Raw genomic sequence first — 27,314 nt, 5'->3', positions numbered from 1 at the left:
AAGGCGTTTGACAGGGTTAACCATATCCTCTTACTCTAAAAGCTCAACAGATATGGTGAAGGTGGGGTACTACTGGAATAGATTAGTAGTTATCCTACGAATAGGACTCAAATGGTTAGAGCAAATTATCGCTACAATTATTAAAACCTCATTGGATGCCCATAGGCTTTAGCCTGACCTTGACAATCTTTTGCTCCTTAAATGGCATGGACTTGGATGCCACAAAGTGCCATGTCATGCGCTTTTATCGATCCCATGTATGTTCTTCCACTTTTAATTACACTTTAAATGGTCATGTCTTGGAGTCTTCCTATTTGAAGATGATCACTTGGTGATCGAAACACGTGTCGAGGTGTTAAAAATAACGATTTGGTGATGGGAAAAAACTCCAGTAAAATTTAAAACTCATATGTTAAAAACAACAATCAGATCTATATAATCTGATTTAATGTATGTACTCCCCCCATATATAATCTTGGCCATGTCCTTGGATTGCCAATGAACCTCACTCTAAGAGATATAAACTTGAAGACTCAGCGTATATTATCATATCTGGAGAGAAGTATATTTCGGACACCTCCAGAAATGGAAATGGATCGTATTTGGCTACCCACCCTGAAGAAAAGTATGGATAGTGACGAAATAGCAACAGATTGATATCGGGGAACATCTTGTACTACATCGAATATTTCAGGAGACAATCAAATTTCAAAATGTCTTCTCATCTGTCGAAGAAGTTGAGAAATAGAAATAATCGAAGTAAAAACTTTTTCAAGTGATTTGTGACTTGAAAAAGCTAATGTCTTAGTGAAACATGTGATATATTTTTCAAATAAAGTTTGTGGAGATCAATTCGTTGAGGTGTAGTTTTTGAAATCAATAACTATCTGCTTTCGAAATTTCCTTCTCCCGAAGAATACAATTTTTTCTACTTGGGAAAAGGATTGTGTGTCAGAGGTAATTCTCAGAAAGCTGTGACTTCCAGTGTCAGCCAGCAGTCTAGAGTACTCTGCATTAGATTGCTTTGTGCAACTGGCGATGTGCACAAGTCTATATGCAATCCATCTAGCATCTCTCTTCAGAAAAATGTGGAGAGGAGGTAGTTCTAGAAGGATATCCATAGCCGCTGATGGTGTGGTACTGATGGCACCGCAGATAGCCAGATAAGCCTGCCTCTGTAAGCCAGAGAGCTTCGTCTGATCCGTTTTCTGTAAAGCCTTCGGCTACCAGGTAATTGTCCCATAAGTGATCATTGGTCTGACGAACATCACATATATCCAATGGATTTGTTTGGAACCTAACCCCCAAGTTTTACCACAAATCCTTCAACATGTCCATAGGGACAGTCTGGATTTATGTAAAACTTTGCGTTCTAGGTGAGATTTTTATCAAGGACAATGCCAAGATATTTCACCTCTGTTCCAAATGGAATGACCTCACCATTGAGGGAAAGTGACGTTAGATCGTCCAACTTTCTCCTTGCAGATGTTTCTCATTCTGCAATACTATGTCTCTCCTCCATACAGTTTCCATGATTTTGATTTCTATATTAGGTTCAATTTTTTACTGATAAATTAATTTATCACATGAAATTCAGAAAAACAAAAATTGTGTCAGCGAAGAAATTATTTTTGGTCTCTCACCAATTGAATTGCGGAAAAATCGACGTTTTTGAAAAGGGTACAAAAAAAAATTAAATGAGTATGTATTTCCTTTTATTTTTCATAGTCAAAATATAGTAATTATAACCCTTATAATAGATAAGCAAACATTGGACACACTATTATTGAAAATTGCAGAAACTTAGTCACACTGATTATATCATGGCAAAGAAGTTCAAAAATCGAAAATACAGTGTGTAAAAATAATTCTTCAGAAAATAATGGCGACATATGATGAACAATATATAAGAAACAATTTCGAAAAACGTCAATAAAATTATTTTCGAAATCATTTCATGCTGTATCAAAAATCAGTATCAATACTGTTTCTTCTTACATTTTTATACTATAAAAATTAAATAAAAACACTTATCAACACATATGTACAATAATATACAAAAAGAATCAGTCACATATTCATAAAAGTTAGATATTCAATCACGTCGTTATCCATACAGTGAACTCTAAAAAGAAGGCATTGACTTAAGAATGTTTTTCAAATTAATAAACGATGTTTCATTTTAGATATTTCATACATGTTGTTCAAATGGAAAACTTGACCAACTCTTTTAAATTTCAAATGTTGAAGTATATTTCCCACAAATAATAGAAGAGGCTTACTTCTTCAAGCTCAGAAGTAATGGAGATAAAGTCCTATATTGATTTTTAGAGTATGAATTTCACCTCATAGCGATGTTACTTATTGAATTTTCAATACTATCGACAACTTGTGAAACATTTTTATTTTATTCTGAGAGGTGAATATTATTTATGAATATGTTTCATTCAAAACTGTGGCTATAGATTTATATAAACATTATATTACACAAAAATTGGCTGTGTGAGAAAATGTGTCAGTTACATAACAAAATTTGCAATACACTTAAACAAAATACACAAGATGTATCCAAAAATGTCGAAGTGTTTGCATACTAACTTCGATTATTTTTAGTCACCCTGTATAATATCCAATATTCTTCTCTCCTTCAACATTTTTATATTTCTAATCTGTCACTATCAAATATGTACATTCTTTACATTTTTGTTAAAATATACCTCTTTCCTATTATTTCTGTAAATCCATCTTTCAGCTCATTTAGTCAATTCCCAAAGTGTTGTTTACTAAATTTTATTCTTAGGTGGGTATTGGAAATTGGATTTTGACTAAACTGTGGCCACTCTATACGAGAATCTTGGCAATATCAAGTACCAAATATATAAAAATTTTAAACTATTGTAATGAGAATTCCGACTTTAGTATAAAATGCCTATCTAACTATTTGGTATTTTTACTAGAGACAACTGATTCTCAGACATATTTAGAATAATTTATGTTTAAGGGAGGCAACATCTACATGTATATTAAAAACAAAAAATAATTAAAGCAATTGAACAACCACTTTGATTTTCTAGTTCTGGATGCTGGAGATTGATAATATTGTATCCATTCTTGAACAACCAAAGTGATAAGTTTCAAATGTATAAAATACATATATTTCAATATATCAACAGTGGTCATTTCACAGTTCTTATTTCAGGAAGATATACTGACATTATCGATGGAGAATAAGCAAAATAAAAACTACAATTAGCTTTTTTTAACATGCTGCCTCATCATAATCACAGTTAATAGTCACGTCATACCAAATAAGAAATACAAAGGAAGAAAACAATTTGTGCTGACCAGAAAATAAATGAAATGTAAGTAACCTAAAAGTAATATATTGAAATGATTTCAACCACATACTCATTATTGGCAAGAAAAACGTTTATAAACATATTCGTTGTATCATAAGCTCTATGTCAGATTTTTCAAAAAATATTGTGGCTGAGAACATTTCACAATGTCATCTATAATATTTTTTACAGCAATGTACACAACTGTCCGTTATTTGAGTAAAAATAAATAAATTTCATATTTCACAAAGCCTAACAAGAATCACACAAACAGCACTTCCCAATTCACAGCTGCAGCATATTAAATTCAACATAAAAATGCTACCTGTTATGGTAATATTGCTTCGGAATTAAAAAACCTTTCATAAGATCTTTTTGTTAACTTTTTTGAATACCTATCTAAAACAATACCTAAATTCTTCAACATTGCTATGAATGAGTTTTGATAATTATTTTAATTCCTTTTCTGCATTTTTTGATTCAGATGCAATATACCTTCTAACCCGGGCGATTTATAAAATTCCACTAATGTCGATCATTGTTCTTAACATGGCCGTGAGAACACTTAGTACTCAGACAGAGTATGCAGAATAGCCTTCTTTCATCATCTCATAATGATCACAGAAATCAAGGACAAAATGACCAATACAAGGGTTGGGAGCAACAGCTGACTTGAGTTAGTTTGATCACTTTCAGCACATGTACCTGCAGAAAAAATCGAAGAACTATTTTATAACAGTAGTTATTGCCTCTCTTCAATTGAAATAATCTTGTACAAAAGTGACCCAATACCAGACGGTGCTATTTTAATTCAATATGCAGATTTATAGCAGATGAAGTCTAAAGAAAATCCAAAAACCCATAAAACAGAAATATAATACTTAATTATTTGTAAAATAAGTGAAAATTATATATGATATTGAAAAAATTGAATAGACATAATTACATATTACAAACACAAAAGGAAAAAATAATTTAGCGCTAATCAAGTGATGATTGATAAAAAACGGACCCTAATTTCAATGCTAGTGAAAACGTATTTAAAAAAACAATTTTTTTTATGTTTCTACAACCTAATGAAGTTCTTGTATTTTTTCAGAGTATTATTTAAACACTATGATTTAACTAAAATAAACAATAATCATAATAAAATGACAACTCACCGTTACTGGTGAAATTGAAGGCCCAATTGCCAGTAACACCTGGTATTATAGATCTGTGACAGCTCTCAGATATGCCCGAGAGCCTCAGAATGGGGGGTCCCACACCTTTTCCTAGGTTTCCCTCTATAATTCCTGAATTTGCTTGGTCGGCCAAAGTATATATGAAGCAGTAACGAAGAGCATCAGTCGACTTCCTTGCCACAGGGGTTGTAATTACATATGATATGCCATTTTCTTCCCAACTTCCGTGACATGAATATGCTAAGAACATTAAAAAGGTAGTTGAAGTAGTGCCAATAAGTTATTTTTATAAAATGTCCCAAAAAAACTCATACTTTGCTTCTAGGAAATGTATTAATCAGATTCAAGAGGAAGGTTCATGTGTTTAAAATATGCCGGAGCGACGGTGCTACCCATGAAAAGTCGTGACAAATCGCTAGTTCATGCTACTATTATCATCTATATTTTAAATTTCAAACTCACCTCGAGTCCTTTACTGTTTTTGACAAATTGTTTTTTGTGTTACCGACCAGAATCTGCTATGATGACAACATTTAACAACCTTGTAACTTCAAGAGACTAATGCCATAATTTTGAATATTCCACTTATCACTTAGATTTAACAAATCATCATAACTGAATTTTGTCAAAATCATGAGAGCCCACCATATTTAATTTACAATTTTGTATTGAGAAAACTCCAAAAATCAAACATTAATAAATAAGAAAATCTTTCATTACAATGAAATTATACTAATTTATCTCCTTCTATTCCTTTTGAAAAATGTATGTATTCAAATGTAAATGTATTCAAATAAGTGGATAGATTGTTATTCTTTGATAGGGAGTATTGTAATCTTTGGTGTAAAATAAATCTATTCAGATCACCTTTTCGACACCAGAACAAAAATACTGACTCTTGACGGATGTTTCGCTGACTAAGTTAGCATCATCAGGAGATAACTAAAACTAAATCTTACAGCCATGTTAGTGTTTTCATATACATCTGGACGAACCGTCACCTTACATAAAAGATTGTTAAATGAAAATGATTTATTCATATAAGTTATAATGTTATTTTGTTATTATATTATAATTGCTGAATTATATGTTAATAACTACATGTTATGATACCTGATATTTACTTTCAATTAATGTCCAGAAATGAGAGAAACAGCAGTAGGCGTTCTGCATTAAAATCATTTACTCCTCAACGAATTGAATAAATGAATATTCTTGAAAAATCTCATTCATAACAAAATAACGAATCAACTACAACAAATGTGAAAATATGTCCAGTAGTAATCAAGACATTCTCCAACAAATAAGTATTTAGTTGAAGGGGATTGAAAAAACATTGTTTTTTTGAAGGCTGTATAAATAGATATTCCTTACCATCAACAGACACACTGCACCCATCATTAGGACAGACTTGGCTATTTCCATAGGAAGAAAATATTATATTATTTTCTGTTGGATGTTTAAAGGTCATGGTAGAGGGTTTGGTCGTGATATTCTTCAGTTTAGTTCGAGATCCCGTTAAAAAAAAGCTGTACAACATGGAAGCTAGTTGTTTGGTAACCGTGAAACGTCCGAAACACAACTTACCACAGTAAACGAATTGAGAAGCTTCCGACATCGTGTTGGAGGAAGGTAAATATCACTGAGTGGTTACAAATGAAAGCTTTTCCTTTCGAATCAACCATGATAAAAGCGGAGCTCCTCAACTTGGCTAAACGTCATGAGCCAAAATTTGTGTCAAGTATGTCACCGATGAGATGGCAAAGACTTAAGGAATATCGGTTCTTCGGTTGCCGCTTTATCACTGTGATTTGAATCCAATAGAGTTAGTTTGGGCTCAAGTCAAAGGATTCATCGCAAGAAATAACAAGACCTTCAAACTGTGTAAAGTAAAGAAATGCCTATACAATGCTCTGGAAACAGTCGACCAAGAAGCTTGGGAAAAATGTATCCATAAAACAATCAGAATTGAAGGCAGAGATGTGGGATCTGGATAATAGCATAGAGTCATTATCAGAAAAATTAATTCCAGTTGTCATCAATCCTAATGAAACTGATTTATCTAGTGAAGAATCACTCAACGCAATATCTTATTCGATGTAAGTATTCCCATTAAATCTATAAAATTGTTTCTGAATCAACTATAAAATCCAGTAAAAAAAGTAAATCTTCATTTCCAAACCAACAAGAAATCGTTTAGCTAGCTTTCACTTATTTTTGACAGGGTTTCTTATTTGGGATTGTTACCCTCCACATACACACATATATGTTTTAAATGTGTTTTACTGTTAACCAGGTATCGTCCTTTTACGAACAATAACCCTCAGAAGTCGAAACTTGTGTGAGCAATGGACTAACGGGGTATACTCATACTTGTCACCAGATGAGTATACTCATTTGTTGACGTATCGAAGACTTTATCCATCTTCATTATCAAACCTACGATCAATTTGATAATATAGGTGTCGATGATAATAATATTATAATGATTTACATCAAAAGACGAATATAACTACAAATTATAATGTTTTGATTTAAATAGGTTGGATAAAGAAAATGGATAGTCTTTAAAACGTCACCAGATACATAGTATTATTATATGCCAAATTTTATAAATTCATGTTACTGGAAAATAAAATTTTTTTTGAAACGCCAATTTATCAAATGCAGTAATTTTTTGCCCTTTCTACATTTGTATTTATTTTTAAATATAATATTCTGATTACTTTATAGATCTGTAGAGGGTAAGAATCCTAAATAAAAAACTATTTCAAATATAAATTGTCCACAAAATGAAATATTTAAACAAATATAGTTTTCACGATATTTCAATTATCTTTGCATTATACAGAATATATCATTGTAAAATTTATATTAATATCCCCAGTCCGACGGCTATTATCGCTATTTTTAACGCAATATAAGAAAAACCGTCGGCCGCCTCTTTTGATGTTGTTTGTCACAAGTCATTTTTTAAGGCATAGTGGGTAGAAATATCTCAGTGACTTTGTGGATGAATTACAGTGCCACTTGCTTGAGACACCTATGTTGCTTTCTTTGATGTACCGGTATGTTTGCATTCTTGAAATTTTTTCACACTCAGACAATACCGAAGATACTATAAGAATTAAGAATTATATAAGGTGATGGTTGGTCCAGGTGTCTATAAAAACTTTAATGTAGCTGAAATATTTAGTTTCAGTCATCCCCTGACCGATGTTCGGGTGTAATGAAAAAACGTTTTGAATATACTCAAATAAGGGACGATAAAGCTCTAGTTCTTCAATGTATAAGATATTTGCCTTATTAATAATTTTTCATTGTTTTTGTTGTTGAAACAATCAAAAGACTTTTTTTTGAGTAAGATTTGATGTAATTGGTAACAATGAAATAATTTCTTTCAACAAGTTGAAACTCACCATTAGGTTCTTGAGAGCAACCCGATCGGAATTCCATCTCATGAGATCCACTACATCCAACTGATAATGTTTCATAGTCATCAGACACACAGTCAGATTTAGGATCAGCTGGAGTAATTTTACCTTCTAAAAAGAGTCAACCATTACAAATATTTCAGTAATTTTCGAAATTCCTAATACTACCTGGTAGTTGCCTACGTTTCCTTTTTTCCGCTTGAGGTGAAATACTTGTCACAGTATATCGACCTAGATGGGGACACTTTTTCGGATGGAGAGTTGTTGCTGAAAAACAATTTCGATTGTAAAATTTACGCCTTGATTTGGCAGGAAATATTCAAGCTATAAACTACAGCTCAAAATATATAATAAGAAAACACCAAAAATGGTATTTTGAATTTATTTTTGATTTTAAGACATTGATTGAATTAAATGAAGTATTGAAAGTGATACAGCATTTCAAGACAGTGATTGAAATAAATGAAGTAGGTACTTATTGAAAGTAATACAGCATTTTTGATATATTTGACTGTCTTATATTGAACAAAACTCACTTATCAGAGTAGTAAATGGTGCAGAAGTTGAATCAAAATTCGCACACGCTTCGTCAGGATTCTCAACATAATTTTCTGAAAGTAAAAAATATGAATTAGTATCTAGTTCTCCTGAAAGCTCTGTTTAAAAATTACCCGTTTGTTGAATTTCGATAACGTTTGAATCCCTTTTGTAAAAAACCATACAGACATAGCCGCTATCACTGAAAAAAAAATTAATTGAGAGTAGGTAATAGTTAAATTTATATTGTATATTATTCTTGTCAAAAAAGTATAAATTATTTTTATTTACTTTTCCACAATAAGTATCTGATTCGCGATATTTGAAACCTAACTAAACACTCTAGTTCTTCCTTACAAAGTAAAAGAAATCACCATTTGTTGAGATGAACAATTTTCAAGTCTCATATGTACTAACTGTATCTAACTTTGTACTTTATGTAAGTTTGTATATGCAAATTTTAAAAATTAAAACTCACCATCCTGCAGTGATATGAGCCACAATCTGTACTTGCTTTTGCTCCTGCTGCTGCAGAATTCCATGGCAAACAACCCTCATCTCAGAATTTTGCCTCTTCTGATCTTGAGATTGGAAACCAAATTCTTCGAAAGCGAATGCTTGAGCGAAATTTGGTTGAACCTTATTAGGTTTCGGTGGATCGTCGTCCATTATTTTTAAAGTAGCATTTCTTTGGGAGAATCGGTAAGTTTTATGGTGGTCTAAACTCAGCCAAGTATGATGATCGGTTATCCAAATAGGAAACTTGCACCTTTTATGTTGATCGTCCACTGAAATAAGGTATTAGGTTAATATGTCCTTTTTTTAAAAATACTGTTGAGTTGAAGAAAGTAACAAATTCACAATGACTAGTAACTCCATATTAATAGTTCTTGGAATATAGTACCGTAAAATGTCTAATATTCGGTTGAATTGCAGAAGAATATACGATTTTTGGTTTTCAACATTTCAGAAATCGGACAATTACGAAAATACTTATTTATCACATATCAATTATATCTTACCTGTGGTTAATTTCATGGTTCTACTTCCTTCAAAAGCAGTGGCATCAAGGCCCGTACAAGTGGCATCACCAGACTGAGCAACGTTGTAGATAGTTTTTCCATTTTCCATGCTTCTTTGGTATATAAAACATCTGTATTGGTCCTCATCTGATACACTTCTTCTGTTAAACTGGGATATTTTACCTATCAAATACCTAGTCGAGCCTTCTTTCCATGTTGCTAAACATACCAGTTCTTCAACTAGAAAAAACGAAATAACTTTCAATTTTGTTTGAGCCATTAAATTCAAATGGCAAAATCCATGTCTCGTAAGGAAAGTATGAAACAGTTTATGGCAAGCCAGTATTACCTTGATGTTCGAGAGTGGCTAGGGCATAACTTCAACTAAGACTTTCATAATCACAACAAACAACAGTTTTTCCTCAATTTTCAAATCGATATTCATCTCGACTTACTGTGACTATCGAAGAGAATCGTCAGACGTATAAGCTTATATCTTGCACTTCTTATCCCCCAGAATCAGTTTGATATCCCCTGGAACAATACCCTAGGAGTGTGGGAGTTGGTAGTGCAGATGTCGGTAAATATAAGCTGATACAGAATACTCGTGTTCTGGACATGCTGTGATAGCAAATACATAGCGGTCTGAGGCACCCATACCAATCACAGGATTACGGTAGACTAGGGTGTTGAAACTATTACCCTGAAAAGTTTCGGTGAATCACTCTGTTTCCGACTGTTGCCCGAATAAAAAATTTCTTCAAGCGGGTTTTCGCTGATTTGGTTCCAACTTGATACCAGAGTTTTAGTTATCTCGCTGAATGTTGAAAATTCATGGGGAATGCCCTAGAGAGAAACACTTCAATCCCTATTTATTATGGTCTCAGTCTTTTTACAGAAATGATTCTAAGCAGAACCATTCTGCTATAAACACTCTATACTTAAAAGTACCTACATAGTTTCTCTGTTGTTGGAATATTTAAAATGAAAACTACTATCAAGGTGCATCCTTTTTTGTATCCTGACACAGAGTAGGTAGTTTCTTTTTGAGTCTAGTTCAGTACTCAAAAAGGGTAGTATGCTCCTTCCTTAAATCAGATCTGTTAAAATTTGAGTTGACAACTGCTGCATAAGTTTTTCTGCGATGTTACACCTGATATTCATTTGTTTTTACTCGTATTTTGTTCACTACAATACAAACATTATCTTAGATATTTTTTTTCCTTCGTCGAGGAAGGATTTATTGATACGATAAAGGCTTTTTTGAAAAGACTAAGTTCGCAAAATCCCCCGATATTCTAGTCTATCATCATTCAGAGCTTGCTTCGTCAAATTAACTTATGAATAACCATATTATATTTCAATTTTGCAAAAACAGTAGAAAATGATAAAATAAGCTAGGCTTTCAAGGTCAGAGTCACAATTAGAGAAAACCAAATCTGTAAAATGTAAAATGAAATCGTATTGTAGTACCAAACGATTTGTGTGCTACTGTGGCAGAAATCCTCAGTGGTATGCGTTAACTGCGAGGACGAAGCTACCATCTCAAAGTCTCAGCAACGATTGATTGTAGTAGGAAATGATATTCACATTACATCATCTTCCCCTAATCTAGGTCGGCCTGTGGCTATTTCTTTATCGATTGTAAACGGCAAAACACTTTTCGTATTTGTAGACCCAGTTGTACAAGACATGTACCTTTTAAACGTTGCTTATGGTGGACAAGTGCAACAAAGATATTTGTTTGAAGGTGGTTGATAATGCTTCATATGGTGCATTTCATTAGTTCGGACTTTGATTGTATAATACGATATAAAAATATTTGAAATCCCTAAAAGAATAAAAAAAATTAAAACGAATAGCTGAAAATAACGATTAGGAATAGGAACCGCGTTAGGAATCACACGTTAACAGGTAATACCTCGTTAATCCTTAGCTCGCACAAGTTTCGAATGGTTAACGGAAAAACAAATTAAAAAAACTTTGAACTGAAATTACAATAAAATAAATACAAGCAACAATTGAAAAGTAAATAGTTAACAAGAAATAAAAAATTAAAATTGAAAAAAAATAATAACAATTTAAAGATTTCAAGCCAAGTTACTTCAAGACGTTTCGATTGTTAGTATCCACAAGATCTTCGGATGATGACTGGACTTATTCCTCCGAGAGATGACTATTTATAGGTCATTCATCTGCTCTCACCTATCCCCTCGTCCCTCATTCCGCTTCACCGGTTTAGCGGGAGCTCACTGTTTGGCGGGAGTTGGACGTTTTCCGCTTGATTATGGGTTTCCATATGTTGCGTATCTCCACGCTAGCGTTGTTGGACAATATAAATGCGGCTACTTTGAATTTTCTCCTAAACCAGTGTTTCTCCTTGTGGATGATTTCAGCTTGGGACCAATTGATGATATGTTAATGGATCTCACTGAGTATGTTTCTTGTGCTCGGCAATGCGGCTTTCAATGCCCTCTTAGTTTCACCGATGTACGATTATCCGCACTCGCAAGTTATCCAGTAAATGCAATTTTTTGAATCGTAGTCCGCGTTTGGTGGCCTGGTTTTCGTAAGGCTGCTACGGATAGTGTTTCCGGATCTGAAGCAGGTTATGATATTATACTTGGACCCAATTCTTCTGATGTAGGGAAGTGCAAGTATTGGTTGTGACGGATTCTCTTCCTTGTGAGGCTCTGGCTGTCTTTTAGCCAAAGTCTGTTCCACCATCATTCTGGAGTAACCATTTCGTTGAAGATCATTTTTGATTATGCATAGTTCCTTCCTGAGACCTTCCTTAAATTACAGAGCTCTGAAGCACGGTCTACTAGAGTCTTGATGATTCCTCTTTTTGTCGATTGATGGTGGTTGGATTCATGGTTCAGATACTGTCCCGTGTGAGTGGGTTTTCGGTATACAGATGTTTCCCACTTAGTGTCGGTCCCCTTCACCAATATGTTCAAGAATGGCAATTCTTTGTGTACCTCCTTCATTGTGAAAGTGATAAAAAGTCTTACGCTATTGATATGCTTTAGGGAGGTTTCTAGTTCTGTATCCCTATGGTTCCATATTATGAAGATGTCGTCAACGTATCTCAACCAGACTCGGAGCTTCTTGTGGGCTCCTTTAATGACCAGAGTTTCAAACCACTCTATATATATATATATATATATATATATATATATATATATATATATATATATATATATATATATATATATATATATATATATACAGGGTGTCCCTGGACTTCCTCTTTTCCTCTCGGGAATGTATAGATGGGGTCAAAATATCACCAGTACTTCATATAACTTTTTTTCCTAAAATCCTTCGTTACCAAGTAACGGGCCCTCGAAGTTACAAAATGAAAAATGTTTTTCTTTGATAACTTTTCAAGTGAATATTCAAAATCATCCAAATTTTGGTAATTGACTAAACAAATGAATTCCTTCGATGAGCTTTCATGCAGGAGTCAGTTGTTTTGCTACAAAGTCAGGAACGGACTACCCCCGATGGTCCACACCCCAAAACTTTGAAATGACAGATATTTTTCAATATTTTTCAACAAATTAAGGTTACTTGGACAATTTTATGAATAAAAGTACTCGTGTGGAAAGTCGATCGGAGCAACGAGTCTTGATAAAAATGTAGTTCTACTCGACGACATCAAACCCGCTCGTCCACCATTATTTGAAATGATTAATTATCAAAGCAGAAATAATAATGATAACGTTAATTAAACAACATTTATCCTGAGATGTCTACCATTATTCGAAAATATTAGTTTTTAAGGAAAATGGAAATGATAGGTAAAATGTTCATAACGAATTTTTATAATGCAAACACGTTTAAGTAACGAAACTCAAGAGCCTCAAGAGCAAACAGAAATGAAAAATCCGCTACAGAAACTGCTCGATATGACCACCTTCTCTCTCTATACATTTTCTTAGTCTGCGAAGACACCCTCTCTGTACTTGAAATAGCATTCCAGGGTCGTTTCGTATGGCTTCACAATGTAATGTTATTCTATTCAACAATGCATCTCTTGTGTGAATAGGTGTAGCGTAAACAAGGCTTTTTAGATGCCCCCACGGAAAGAAATCCAATGGATTTGAATCCGGAGACCGCGGTGGCCATGAATATGGCCCACCTCTACCAATCCATCTATTGTGGAAAATATGGTTCAGATGGTCACGCACAATCAAACTAAAATGAGGAGGAGCGCCATCATGCATAAATCACATATCTCTTCGGGTTTGCAATGGAACATGTTCCAAAAGTCCATTCAAATCGTTCTGAATGAACTCCAAATAACGTTCTCCATTCAATCGGTCCTGTAGAACGAATGGTCCTATAAGATGGTTTCCTATGATACCAGCCCAAACATTCACGTTGAATTTCCGTTGGTGTTTGGTTTGCAATATCCCATGGGGATTTTCTTAGGCCCATATATGGAGATTATGAGAGTTGATAACTCCATCTCTACTGAAACCTGCTTCATCAGTGAATAAAACTCGATTAATAAAAGTCATATCCTCTCTTTGCCTATCCATGAACCAATTGGCATATTCCAGTCGTGCTGGAAAATCTTGAGGTGTCATGGCATGTACCTCCTGGATGTGAAATGGGTGGAGCAGTTGTTCCCTAATTATTCTATGAATATTGCACTTGGATGTATGGAACTGTTCTGATAGATTTCTGATGCTCATTGAAGGATCATCAGCGACGGCTTCCAAAATATTTTCCTCCAATACAACGGTACGTACAGTCCTAGGAGCGCCCTCACCACCTCGTTTTGGCGAAATTGTACCGATAATTGTATCGAAATAAAACAACGTGCTCAAATTAATTATCAATTATTACATACCTGTCTCCCTCAAGCTGCGATCGACACGCTCGAATGTTTCTCTTGACGGTACCGTTCGATTGGGAAAATGCTCGGAATACAGACGACGAGCTTCTGCAGCATTACAAAATGCTCGTCCATAAAATACATGCATATCTGCATATTCATTGAATGTAAACTGTTCGGCCATATCAAAAAAATTCAAAATATCCTATAGAATATTGACAATACAATGATAGTCATATGACAACGCACCACTCAACAAAACAAAATCGCATTCCAGTTTCTCATTTTTTATCAAAACTTTCTAAAAGTTTTTCACCTGATCATGTGCAGCCGTTTTTGTAGTTCGTTCGTTTGCTTTTTATTAGTATAGTAAATATTTTTTCCGATGTGCGTTTTTTCAGCCAAATTTAGATTCGTGTTAAAGAATTTCTCCCATAAAATTATAATTATCAGTGAAACTCCTCAACAGTTTAGTTGAGTTTCATGAGATTCAGATAACTGATCAACACGAAACGTGATTATTCCACACGTATTATGTACATACAAAATATGGAATGAATTCGATATTTCATAGTAGAGTAGCTTGTTAGTTTAAAAACACCACGAATCTACAGAACTTGATATTTCTTTTGAAAAAATATCTGCTATCACAATTGTGACTTAAACTTCCATATAGGTACTGTACTTTTTGTTTACGACTTCATTTTAGCATACTTTGTATTATTCCTGTTATAAATGTTGTTGAATTAACGTTATCATTATTATTTCTGCTTTGATAATTATTCATTTCAAATAATGGTGGACGAGCGGGTTTGATGTCGTCGAGTAGAACTACATTTTTATCAAGACTCGTTGCTCCGATCGACTTTCCACACGAGTACTTTTATTCATAAAATTGTCCAAGTAACCTTATTTTGTTGAAAAATATTGAAAAATATCTGTCATTTCAAAGTTTTGGGGTGTGGACCATCGGGGGTAGTCCGTTCCTGACTTTGTAGCAAAACAACTGACTCCTGCATGAAAGCTCATCGACGGAATTCATTTGTTTAGTCAATTACCAAAATTTGGATGATTGTGAATATTCACTTGAAAAGTTATCAAAGAAAAATATTTTTCATTTTGTAACTTCGAGGGCCCGTAACTTGGTTACGAAGACTTTTAGGAAAAAAAGTTATATGAAGTACTGGTGATATTTTGCCCCCATCTATACATTCGCGAGAGGAAAAGAGGAAGTCCAGGGACACCCTGTATATATATATATATATATATATATATATATATATATATATATATATATATATATATATATATATATATGTTGGCTATAACCGGTGAAAGTGACGATCCCATTGGCAGTCCCTCATCTTGCAATTGGAAATAGCAGTTCCGTACACAGCATCCTAGTAATTCCATAATTACTTGTATCGGTAAGTTCGTTCTATCTTCCAGGTTTCCGTCTTCAGATAGCTTCCTATGTATGATTTGAAGTGCTTCCTCGACATGAAGTAGAGTGTAGAGGCTTTCCACGTCGAAACTGATGGGTTGATCTTGCTCTGTGACTTTGATTACCTTTAGTAGTTCGACAAAATGCTTTGAATTCCTTATAAAAGATTGAAGTTTTTTCTTGTAATGGTTGTATCATTGGCAGTAAAATTGTATCATTGGCAGTAAAAATCTAGACAAGTTTTGAGTAGCTGAATTTCTGGAGCTAATGATCGTTCTGAACGAAACATCCTTCTTGTGGATTTTGGGTAGTCCATATAAGTGCGGGGGTCCATATGGTGCGGTGTTAGTGATAATCTCTCCTTTTTCGAAAAATAGACTTGGTTCCTCTTCAAAGTCTGGTACAACTTCCTTTCAATTGATGCAGTAGTGCCCCGTACGATCTTCTGCGTAGAGATACGCCACATATGGAAACCCATAATCAAACGGAAAACGGCCAACTCCCGCCATACGGTCATCTCCCACTAAACCGGTGAAGCGGAGAGAGGAAAGATAGGATAAGTGAATGCACTCGAATGACCTATAAGTAGTCATCTCTCGGAGGAATAAGCCCAGTCATAATCCGAAGACGATTTTGATCTTTTATATCTTGTTAATTGTTCAATTTTCAATTGTTGCTTGTATTTGTTTCATTGTAATTTCAGTTCAGGGTTGTTTGCTTAATATAATTGTTATTTTCAGTTATTCTTTTAAATTTTATTGATTCTTTCAGCGATGTCAATTCATTTTATATCATACTAGTACTATGTTGCTGTATCGCTGCTGTTCCATTGTTTTGAAAGAATCAGAATCAACGAACTCAGGCGTGCGCAGCGTTATAGAACAGTGTTTCAAAAAATTTTTCTGCAGCGCCATCTAGTGGCGAGTTACAGAAAAATTTATAGCCTAAAAACCTTCTCTATGAAAAATTAATTATACATGTCAGGTTTCATCACGATCGGTTGAGCGATGTAGAAGTTTATCACTTACCAACTAACCAACCAACCAACCAACAAACATCCATTTTTATATATTAGATTAGACAAGTGAAGTCCGAATTAATGAAAGGTACAATGAAAATACATATTGTGAAAAACCAGAAACGCAAAGACATTTATTTGGCATCATGACATCATTTATAATCTTCTTGGTTGACAAAAGATGACTCAAAATAGGGTTATGGTGGTAGAAAATGTATATCTATCATATCACTTGACATCTAAAGTTACACAAATTATACACTTACCATTGCTTTCAGTAGATGGTACGTCAGGGCATGCCTGGTATTTCAGTACCAACCTGGAATCGTCAGTACAACTTTCAGCCTTGCTGGGTGGGTTACTGCAATCTCCTGTCATCCTATTGTAGCTAAACGTAAATGGAGCGCTTTTGAAAGGACACGGTATGGGTTTTGCCTCAGGGTTCTTTCGGAATAAGCTGTAGAGAGGCGCATCGCCAGTGATGAGCTGACATATTTCATTAAGAGACGCTTTTGCTTCGCAGTACGCTGCAATGAGATTTAAATTTATACACTGAATTTGACAAGTGAAGTATTGTCTTACTTTCTTTGTACTGGAGAACGCTGCTGTGTTTCGGATGAAGTACCATACATCTGTAGCAATCTTCTGATCTGCAAATATATGAGAATGTATTAATTTTCAATACATGAAAAATGGAAAATAGTAAGTTTGGCAAAACAAAAGATGCAACAGAATGAAAAATTGCAGCAGTAGAGCCTTGAATAGCAATATAGCAGATCAGTAGATTTTAACCCATAGACATTATGTCAGCTGGTTATTATTTTGAAATAAAATGGTTTGAGCGGTCTTATAACAAGCATCTTGTGTGAACAACAACTGGATGAAAATGCATTGATATGGTACATCGATAGTTCCATCCTGCATGAAACTATCGTTAATGCATGTTGTAGAGAAAATACATGTTGTAGAAATGTATCTGCAAATAATTTTACTAGAAATAGACTCGGATACTAAGTCATGATGTAATGAAAGGTAATAAAGAAACTGAAATCTTCGAGAGGGAAAGAGCCAATATCGCTCAACCTAGCCTAGAAGTAGTTAATGCATCTTCTAAAACAAGATTAAATGAAATATCACCGTGGTGAATATACTGAAATAGTTGTTCTATCTATAAATTTGACTGCATCGAGTGTTGCCACTAACGTAAATGGTGGGAGCGAACACGATACCCCCATTACAAGGATCACATGCTGAGACTTGCAACGTAGGTCAATGAACGCATCTCTGAATTTACCAATAAAAGGTGGCAGGGTAAGCTTAAAAGTTTTAGTGTGAAAGATCACTCTTCGAGGTCATACCTACTATACAGAAGCATCAGGTACACGGGATGATGGACCACCAAAAGGCTCAGTTCTTCGGGGAGTACTTTGCCGGGATCCACCGTGTAAAACCAGACGATTGTATCGAGCATGAGAATGCCACCAGGGGCGCCGATATGGTCAGGAACAGACCTGTTTCGGCCATGACGAAGCATGCCCTATTAGAGTGGTTTACTAACTACGATGAGATTGTAGAGACCATTTGGGAAAGAACAAAGCCTCAGGGATTGATGGAATTGAGACGGGTTTACTCCGCAATCCCCCTCGTAGAGGTCTTGTGCAGTTAGTACATATTGCAAACGCGATTATCAGACATAATTATTATCCGAATTGTCTAAAACGTGAGGAGGTGGTGCTCATCCACAAAGCCGTTAAAGCTAGATACTTGATTGATATCTATCGCTCGATCTCGCTGCTCAGTACGGTAGCGAAGGTCGTCTGTATAAAATTTTGCTGAGTAGACTTCTCCGCCCGGAGGAGCAATTCGGATTCCGGTTTCCTCCAGAGGAAGAATACAATTTGGTCCTGTTGGTCATTCAGAAAGCCTTTGACAAGGTATGCCATTCCCCCCCCTTTCTATACCTATTCTTCTTTCTTCCCTCTCCTGACTTCCGTATGGGGGAGAATGTTTCTGTATTGTATATTGTAAATAGATTTCACTGGTGTGAAAGACATTTTTATTTTGAAGATTGATTTGGAGGTTAGACAATAGAAGCGATTGAATAAGTGAAATAAATGTAGTCATTGTGAAGTTATTGAAGTATAATATAGTAATGTTGAGTTGTAATTGGAGTTATTAAATGATATTGTTGAATTTGATTAGGCGTATTATTATTATTATTAAAATTCACATGGGAATAAAACCAATGACAGCGTCGAGATGAGTGGTTGAAGAAAAAAGAGGAAATCGAATTCAGAGTGCATGTTGACGACGACAAGAAGTGTGGACAGAATAAGAAAGAAAAAGAAATGAAGACCAAGAGAGAGTGCTTGAACCATTAGAATGGAGGGGAAAGAAAAAAATACCAAGATATGTTGCTAAAACAACATGAGACCAGGGATGAAAAAAAGAAAAATAGACTGATGAAACATGTGTGTCAACAACAAGCAGAAAGAAAGTACGACTAAGAGGAGCAAAATAAACTCCAGCAACTGGTATTAGCCAAGGTTTGCGTAGGTGAGTTACCAGAAAGTCAAGGCAATCTGAGTCTATAATGACAAGAATCATTTGTTCATTCGATGCGAGAGGTTCTAGTTCCATACAAATTTTTCACCAATTGCAACGAACATCAATTTTGTCACAACCGAAAACGAACGATTCGGAAGTGGAAAAAGAAAGAAATAAATAAAATAATTCGTTTCCAGTTGGAATAAAACTCTGTTTAAAAAAATCTGTTTTTCCGTTAATCAGCTGTTCCGTTAATCATTCAATATAATCGTTTTTTCATTTATCATTTTTGCATATGCGTTGCAATGATATCTATACTCTCCGATTGAACGAGTTTTCATCAATAAGCATCCTAACACGGTTGCTCATTTCAATGAATCTATCCAATTTCCTCAACTTTGATGGGGAACAACCAAAGGAATACGACTCTAGGTTATATACGCAATAACAGAAAATTGCAAAAATCCAGTTATAGCGGAATAATGTACCGAGAGAAATAAGAATGCATATGTATGTGAACATGAAAATGATGAAATATTTCAATTTCACCTGGGAAAGTTTCCGGAATCCAAATGGGAAATGGGAAAATTTATATTTAATAATAAAGTTTGTCGGAAATGGAATTTGGCAAAGTATTATAATGATATGAACGTATGCTATTAGGTAAAGTTTAATTATGTGCCAGGCCAGACCAGTGTTGGATTTTAATGGACTTCGAGTTATTTGAATTCAGAACGTTAAATATGTTTGGGGTGGTTGGGTTCAAATTAGAACTCCACCGTACACAGTATTTGGACGCACATTATTACGATTCCGTGTTTTAGGATATAAATTCATATGCAAAATAGTCGGTATTTTTTTTCTACAAAGAAGAAGCATTCCTAAACTAACTTTAATCTGTGAATGAATAAAAACTAAATATTTTCCGATTAACAATATAAATAATACCTAAAGGATGTACTAACTTGTCGTAAACCAGAAACTTGTCTCCTTGTTCTTCATAGCATTCTCCTTTAGTTTCAATGTATGAACTATTGATGAGTAGGTAGTTTGGAACTCCACTTTGGAACCATCTGCCTTGCCATGTTTTCTTGAATTGACATCCACCTGAAAAAAGAAACAAACAAATTAACTAACATAATACCAGAAAACGAAGTAATTAAGTATAACTCAAAATTTACTTTTAAACAATGTATTATCCCAGATTTTCGTATGGCGTTTTCCACTTCTACTTACATCCTCAACGACATTTTTGTGAACTAACATTTTTGTCTCGACCTCCAAATATTGAATATTAAAGAAAGGTCTCCTGTTATATTTTTAAATATTGCTTCAAATGAAAAGAAAAAGTTCACAGTTGTGTCAAATCGGGTGATATGAGAAGTCAATTATACTCCAAATCTTATTCTATAACTTGGCATCCAAGTCTTTATGTAGGTATTAATGGGCCAAAAAACTGATACTTTGGTTTTTGTTTATCATATAATATTCGTGGAAAAAGAAAGGATATTGTTCTGAAATGGAAATACTGAGATGTCATGGAAGCAACTAAAATTTGATGATTTCAGTTTCAGTATTTTTAAAGTATACAGAAAAAATGGTCAGTCCACTGACATTCTCAAGTCACTCAAATATTTCATAACTTCTGAAAAGTAAAAGAAATAATTGAAACGTGAACTGAAACCAGGGATAAGTCGTGCCTGTGTTCGGGGTTCAGAACAGTAATTTTCATTTCGAAAAATGAAATATCAGGTGAATTTTTTTTCTGTTTTTATTTCAAAAGATATTTCTGGATCTATATCAAGTGCACGTTGGAAGGTAAGACCACGTTAATCGTTAGTTCGCACTAGTTTCGATTTCTGAAGGTGGTCGTCGTGGAGGGGAGAAAAGCGACAGCTGGTTAACGGTAAACATATTTAACCGAAATTTGAAGATGATGAAAACACAATTTTTAAATAGTTGATTGTTGAAAATATAACCAAAAAAGTCAAGAAAAATCTTCCAAATAATTATTGATCATTTGCTTTTCCTTCAGTGAAATCAAAAATCATGCAAAAAGTTGTTAATGAACACAGTCAAATATTTGAAATGCTTCATCATCTTAAGCGATCGTCAGTTTGGTTTCTAGAGGCAAAGATCAACAGGAAACCCAATTTCGGACCAGCAAGCAACCCAACAGGCAACCCAATTTTGAAACCAACAACAATTTTCTAACCATACTTTTTGGACTACAGTTTTGGAACCACAACCCAATTTTGCAACTAAATTTTGGAACAGCAGGCAACCCAATTTCGAAACAATCAATTTTGGAATAAAGAATTATTAATTAACTTCGATACCAAGGTTTGCCTGAAATTCATTATTAGTAGTTCTCTAGTTTTCTGAAAGACCTTTCTTCAAGTAGCTATCGATGGTTCTCCTTTGGATGATTTTAATTCTACTGAGAACGGTATATTTCAGAAGTACGCGGTAAACCACAGCTTAATACCAACTTACTTTTGAATAAATCTTTCAGTTGGAAACCTTCTTCCTTGTGGAATAAACTTTCGGAGATAGGTTTTCCAAAATCACCAAAATAAGCACTGCTCCCAAACACCAGGACTGCAACACTCTTTTCGACGCACTTTTTACCAACCAAGTTGGCATCTTCAGGAAATGAATTAGACTGAAGATGCCAACTTTGTTAATGAAACACGCATCGAGAAGAGTGTTGCACTTCTGGTGATCGGGAGCAGTTCTTGTTTTTGATGTATTCTATGCCAAAGGTTCCATCACTACTTTCGCACAGACACCGTTTCCGGAGCCTTTTCAGAGGAATTCCAAATGACTGAATAACCATGATCGAATGCCTTTAAACATGCTAATCCATTTCTGTGTTTCATATTTCCCACGAATATTTCCTTTGTTGAATAATTAATAAAGATATTCGAGATTTGTTTTCTGGTAATCCCCTAAACCCACATTTGTTGCTGAAAAGGCAGTGACAAAGAGAATTTCTAATTGCCACTTAATATCCTTAACAGAACTACATCTCTGACGTATTGACAATAATATCTAGGATTTCCCAGACTTTCTCTTATATATACTATAATATTCTCTATGTTTAACTAGAGAATCCACTTTGTTTCGAGAATTGACTCTGAATTAATGCTATGAAGTTGAATTTCATCTTGCCGCACTTTACATACTAAAAAAAGATATGACATTCTCAAATTCGAATAAGTATGAGGGGATTTAGGAAATGTAATCTACAAATAAATAATAGATTGTGGCTTGATGTAACTAATGCCTTTTAATAAGTCTGAAATCAGAATAAATCTATTTGTAAAAAAGCGTGGGGTGCTAAATATCTATTGTTATAAATACTTGGTTAGGAGCTGTTTGCCAGATTGGTAAACAGCTCCAACCTAACCTAACATAATCGATGAATATAACATTTTTGTTTGTGAAAAATTTCTGAATTCACGCAGTAACTTATCGGGTCGAACTAAATAGTTTGCCCTTCTACACCTGTATAAAGTTCTCCACTATAATTTTCTTTTTTTTCAGATTATTGAAAGTTAAAATCCCTAACAAGGTCGATGAAAAATTCATTTATGTACTTTTGAAAAATTGATCTGGAAGTGAAACAGCATTTTTGTGATTTTGAAAAACTTTGTCTTTTTTCAAAATGACTCAAAAACTTATAATTGCAGTATCAATAAATACACCTTGAAGCTACATCTTGAGTATCATTAATAGTTTTTGAGTTATTTCGAAAGGGGGCATTATTTAAAGAAAATAAGCATTTCAAATCGATAATACGTCATAACTCGCTTAGTTTTGATGTAGAAACAAAAGTATTACGAAACTTTAAAAAAGTTTCTATGAGTTTCCCTCTTAAAATGCGTGGTTTTTTGGTTACTTGATGTTGAAACTTTCAATATTGGCGTTTAATGAATAAAAACCAGTATTACGTTTGTATTGAGTATATAGACACCATAATCCCACCATTCATTCATGAATTTGGAAAGCGATGCTGGTAATATTTGGGAACATTTCTATATAATGAAAATTGCAGTAATAAACAAGCTGAATTCCCAACTTCATTAAGAATACTCTATATTATACATTATATGCATTATATATTCCAGCAAATACTGGAATTTTACTTGTAAGTTCAATCGTCTTTGAAGCAATAATAATTTTTGAGGCTTAATTTTCGAGGTCCCAATATAGGATCCACAGCAACATGAGATCTAGAACATGCCTGAGGCGACAATTTCTTTCACGTTGAGATTGCTCTTCCACTCCTTTTAGAGAGACGATCCACAGCTCTTGGCCATTCAGCGATAGGGGGGCATATCTGTCAGATCCCTGGTAGCTGTGGATCATTTTCTAAAGGAAGTGGAAGTACGCAGTATTCTGAAATTGTCGCCTGGTACATACCGACCAATCAGCAGTAGCGGAACACGCACTAAGAAAAAGCAAACACGTTAAAAAAGACCTAAGTGCTTGATAGAAATCAGAGATACTAGGGAGGTGATTGAAATTCAGAAACACATCAACTGTAAGGATGAAATCGACATAAATAATTCTTTCTATCTGTACCAAACTGCACATGTATCAGGCCATTCAATGCAACTATAAGAACGAAGCCACGCCTACCAGCGATGGAATAAAACATTAGACCAGAAGACCTGCAGACCACCGTCGAAAGATACGAAAAATAGCTACCACAGTGAAATTTTACACATTTTAACCATTTCAATTCGTTATCTACAATATCAAAACCAATAAGATTAATTTGCTTGACTCATTTTTGATTCGCTTTATTTTAACTTTCATATTCATCACCCGGTATTTAAATACTTCACTTATAAAACAGATGTCTAGGAATTCATCATAAAACCATCGAATTATTTTTTCCCACCACGCAACGCTTCTTTAGTACTAGTGAAAATCATGTATTTTTTTTCTAATTGCGCTGCATTAAAAATTCATCTTCGAACATCAAAGCGGCGTCAGCTTCAAAAATATAATTCGTAATTCACAAAAACAAAAAAAGATACATAATAAAGTGTACATCCTACATGAAAGGAACAGCCCCATTTAAATTTCATGAGCGTATTCAAATCTTTCGCCTGAAAGAGTCCCTCTTTCCACATCAAATGAAAGTCAGAGGAATACTCTTAGGAATTTCGTTATGATTATGTCAGAATATCGGGCTTTTGGTAGGCGTTTTTGAAATTAAATCAATAGGAAGTCCGCTCCGATACTCTTTCAGGCAAATTATTAATTATCTTCTGCCTTATTCGTTACTCCAGTAAATAAAATGTTGAGTATTTCTTTGTATGTAATCATTTGCGAGTGTCATTTGAAAGATTTCCGAAAATGCAATAGAGAATTCAATATAATTTGATAATTTAATTAATATGTGAACCTGTTAATTTGCAATTGGCTGACGTCAATGTTTTGGTTGGTTTCCGGGTTTTTCTGTGGTCTTCTTTGGTTACAATCTCCAAACGTCTCAACTGCAACTGCGGCAGTCATCTTCAGCGGCATGATCGAAGAACTCTTTTTGACGTATCAACAGTTTTAATTGATACGTCAAGAAGAGTACTTCGACCACGCCACTGAAGATGACTGTCGCAGTTGCAGTTGAAACGTTTGGAGATTGTAACTAAAGAAGACCACGGCAAAACCCAGAAACCAACCAAAACATCATTTTGAATTCAATAACACAATATATAACTAGTAAAAAAGGCCTCGTGATGGGTAATATTCTGAGCCCTTCTCGCTGAAATTTTCATGTACAATTTCGAAAAAACTACTCCGCAATATCCAATTGTTCAAAAATGTATTCATTGAATTATTGGTACAGGTATGCTGACGGTATTATAGCCTGCTTCACAGGAACACATGAACAATGTCATTAATTCCTTCAATCTGTTAAAAAAAATCTGTTTTTTCGTTAACCAGTTGTCGCACCCCTACAAACGACAACCCTCAGAAGTTGAAACTTGTGCGAGCTAACGATTAACGAGGTCTTACATTTTAACGTGTGATTCCTAACACGGGTTGCACGATAGCAAGTGAAAATCGATCGTTCACACTGGGGTTTTAACCACCGACCAACACGGCAGTCAATTCAATTGAGTGAACAAAGCACCCACGTTGAAACGCCTGGCTACCGACCGATCATCAATAATTCGATAAAATTTTCAGACTTCACAACTACAAAAAATTAACAACAAACCATGATTTCACAATCCACCACAAAGCATACATACACAACTTTCAATAACCATTCTAATCACCTTCATCAAAATAAATTAGCTGCTTACCGGAGCATGATCAACAGACGTATCTGTATGCCGATATCCCCAGAGAATATTAATAAAAATCTAAATTTGATAAAACTAATTTCAATGAACAACAACTTTAACTCGAACATAATTGATCACATCTTTCATAGAAACTTTTCAAACAGGCCATTAACCAAGTATACCCCCACAATAAAAATAACACACTCACATACACTGGAAAATGATTGGATAAAACAAAAAGCATATAAGACTGTTAACTACTTGGGTATACATATATAAAGAACAACAAGTCAAACATGGGCAAAAATAAAAATCAGGGGTTCATAAAAGGAGTTTTGAACAAAAGAAAACCAATTCAACCTATATGCTTGCCACCTTTTAGAGAAACATTACGATTTCAATATAGACTACGAAAATTTACCACATATTACATACAAAAAATAAAGGACACAAATTGAACCTGCTGGAAATCAATAAACGCAAACATTCAATTTTTCTTTCAAATGACGAACAAGTTATTCATTCACCATTAATGAACGTGTTCATATAAAATGTCCATAATCAATATATTTATAATTTACCAGTTTTCCTAGAAACAATACTTGTATAATTGACTTTTTTAAAACCTGTTTTGCCATAATTAATAATTTATCTGATTAAGTTTTTGCATAAAATGCCAATAATTAACATATTAGTCTTGTTTTTCCATGTATTGTAATTGTTTTTTTCAAAATCTACCTATTTTGCACGAATTAATCATTTATCTTGTTAAGTTTGTAATTATCTACTGTTATATAAAAGACATTGCCCAATGCTGATACTACATATACATATGAACGCGTGCGATCGCTGCTAATCATAAAGTGCTATAGGGCGAAGCTCGGCTTTCAACGTGCTATTTACAGGTTCGTGCCGCCGGCCCCCGGTCGTTACCGCCCCAACCGCTATGTTCCTTCATTTTAAATCTGTAATATCTTCGAAAATATTCATGCACAATGTATTTAAGGTACAGCATCAAGGATTAATGCAGTATTGCTTAAAATCCATTCGTAAATAAGCCATACTTTCTCAAGAATAAAATATTGTTATTGTGGGTTATTCCTAAGAGTTAAACATATGCCATCGCGGACCTTTTCTGTAGACCCTTTTAAGGTGTTTCATACTCTAATACATTTTTTTGATCTACATCGTAGGGTTCAGCCAGATTTTGCAATGTAAGTACAAAAAAAAGTGTTTATTTGCATCACATTAGAAACCTCCTAAATTATCAGTGTTTCTCTACTATATTATGCATGTTATATAAACTCCATCTATTAAAAACACCCGCATCAAAATAAGTTGCGGAGTTTTAAATATCTAAGCATACACAGGAGCAGACAGCTGAAAACGACTTTTATATACTAGGTACCAGCTTTTACCCGCGGCTTCGCTCGCATTTATGCCATTAAATAAGTGTCAGTACAATAGAAATGAATCTGGCATCTAACCACAAAAATGAAACCTAACCTAAAAATAAAAATGACAGAAGAAAATAACAATAAATATAGAAAAATTCCAAACAGCTGAAACTATAGTCACTTGGACTGAATGAACCTTTCTCCTGAAGTACGAAAAATCACTCACTAGTAGCGCT

The 27,314-nt window shown here is 34.3% G+C and overlaps 1 protein-coding gene across 1 annotated transcript; it reads right to left on the bottom strand.

Moving 5' to 3' along the window:
* Window positions 1–1,698: 1,698 nt before the first annotated feature.
* LOC111508199 (uncharacterized) lies at window positions 1,699–20,509 on the bottom strand. Its single transcript, XM_023163636.2, has 11 exons — window positions 20,339–20,509; window positions 17,409–17,476; window positions 17,093–17,353; window positions 9,516–9,755; window positions 8,972–9,281; window positions 8,628–8,695; window positions 8,493–8,567; window positions 8,125–8,223; window positions 7,942–8,067; window positions 4,502–4,762; window positions 1,699–4,043 (listed from the first exon to the last, which is right to left on the bottom strand). Exons 2-11 carry the CDS (start codon window positions 17,452–17,454, stop codon window positions 3,943–3,945), a joined length of 1,587 nt encoding a protein of 528 aa, XP_023019404.1. The 5' UTR covers window positions 17,455–17,476; window positions 20,339–20,509; the 3' UTR covers window positions 1,699–3,942.
* Between the last annotated feature and the right edge of the window lie 6,805 nt (window positions 20,510–27,314).

Source organism: Leptinotarsa decemlineata, unplaced genomic scaffold (assembly GCF_025532065.1).
Source record: "Leptinotarsa decemlineata unplaced genomic scaffold, Ldec_3_MD MMD2_tig00003902_RagTag_RagTag, whole genome shotgun sequence".
Classification (NCBI taxonomy): Eukaryota; Metazoa; Arthropoda; class Insecta; order Coleoptera; family Chrysomelidae; genus Leptinotarsa; species Leptinotarsa decemlineata.
This window is presented reverse-complemented; position numbering and strand designations above follow the sequence as displayed.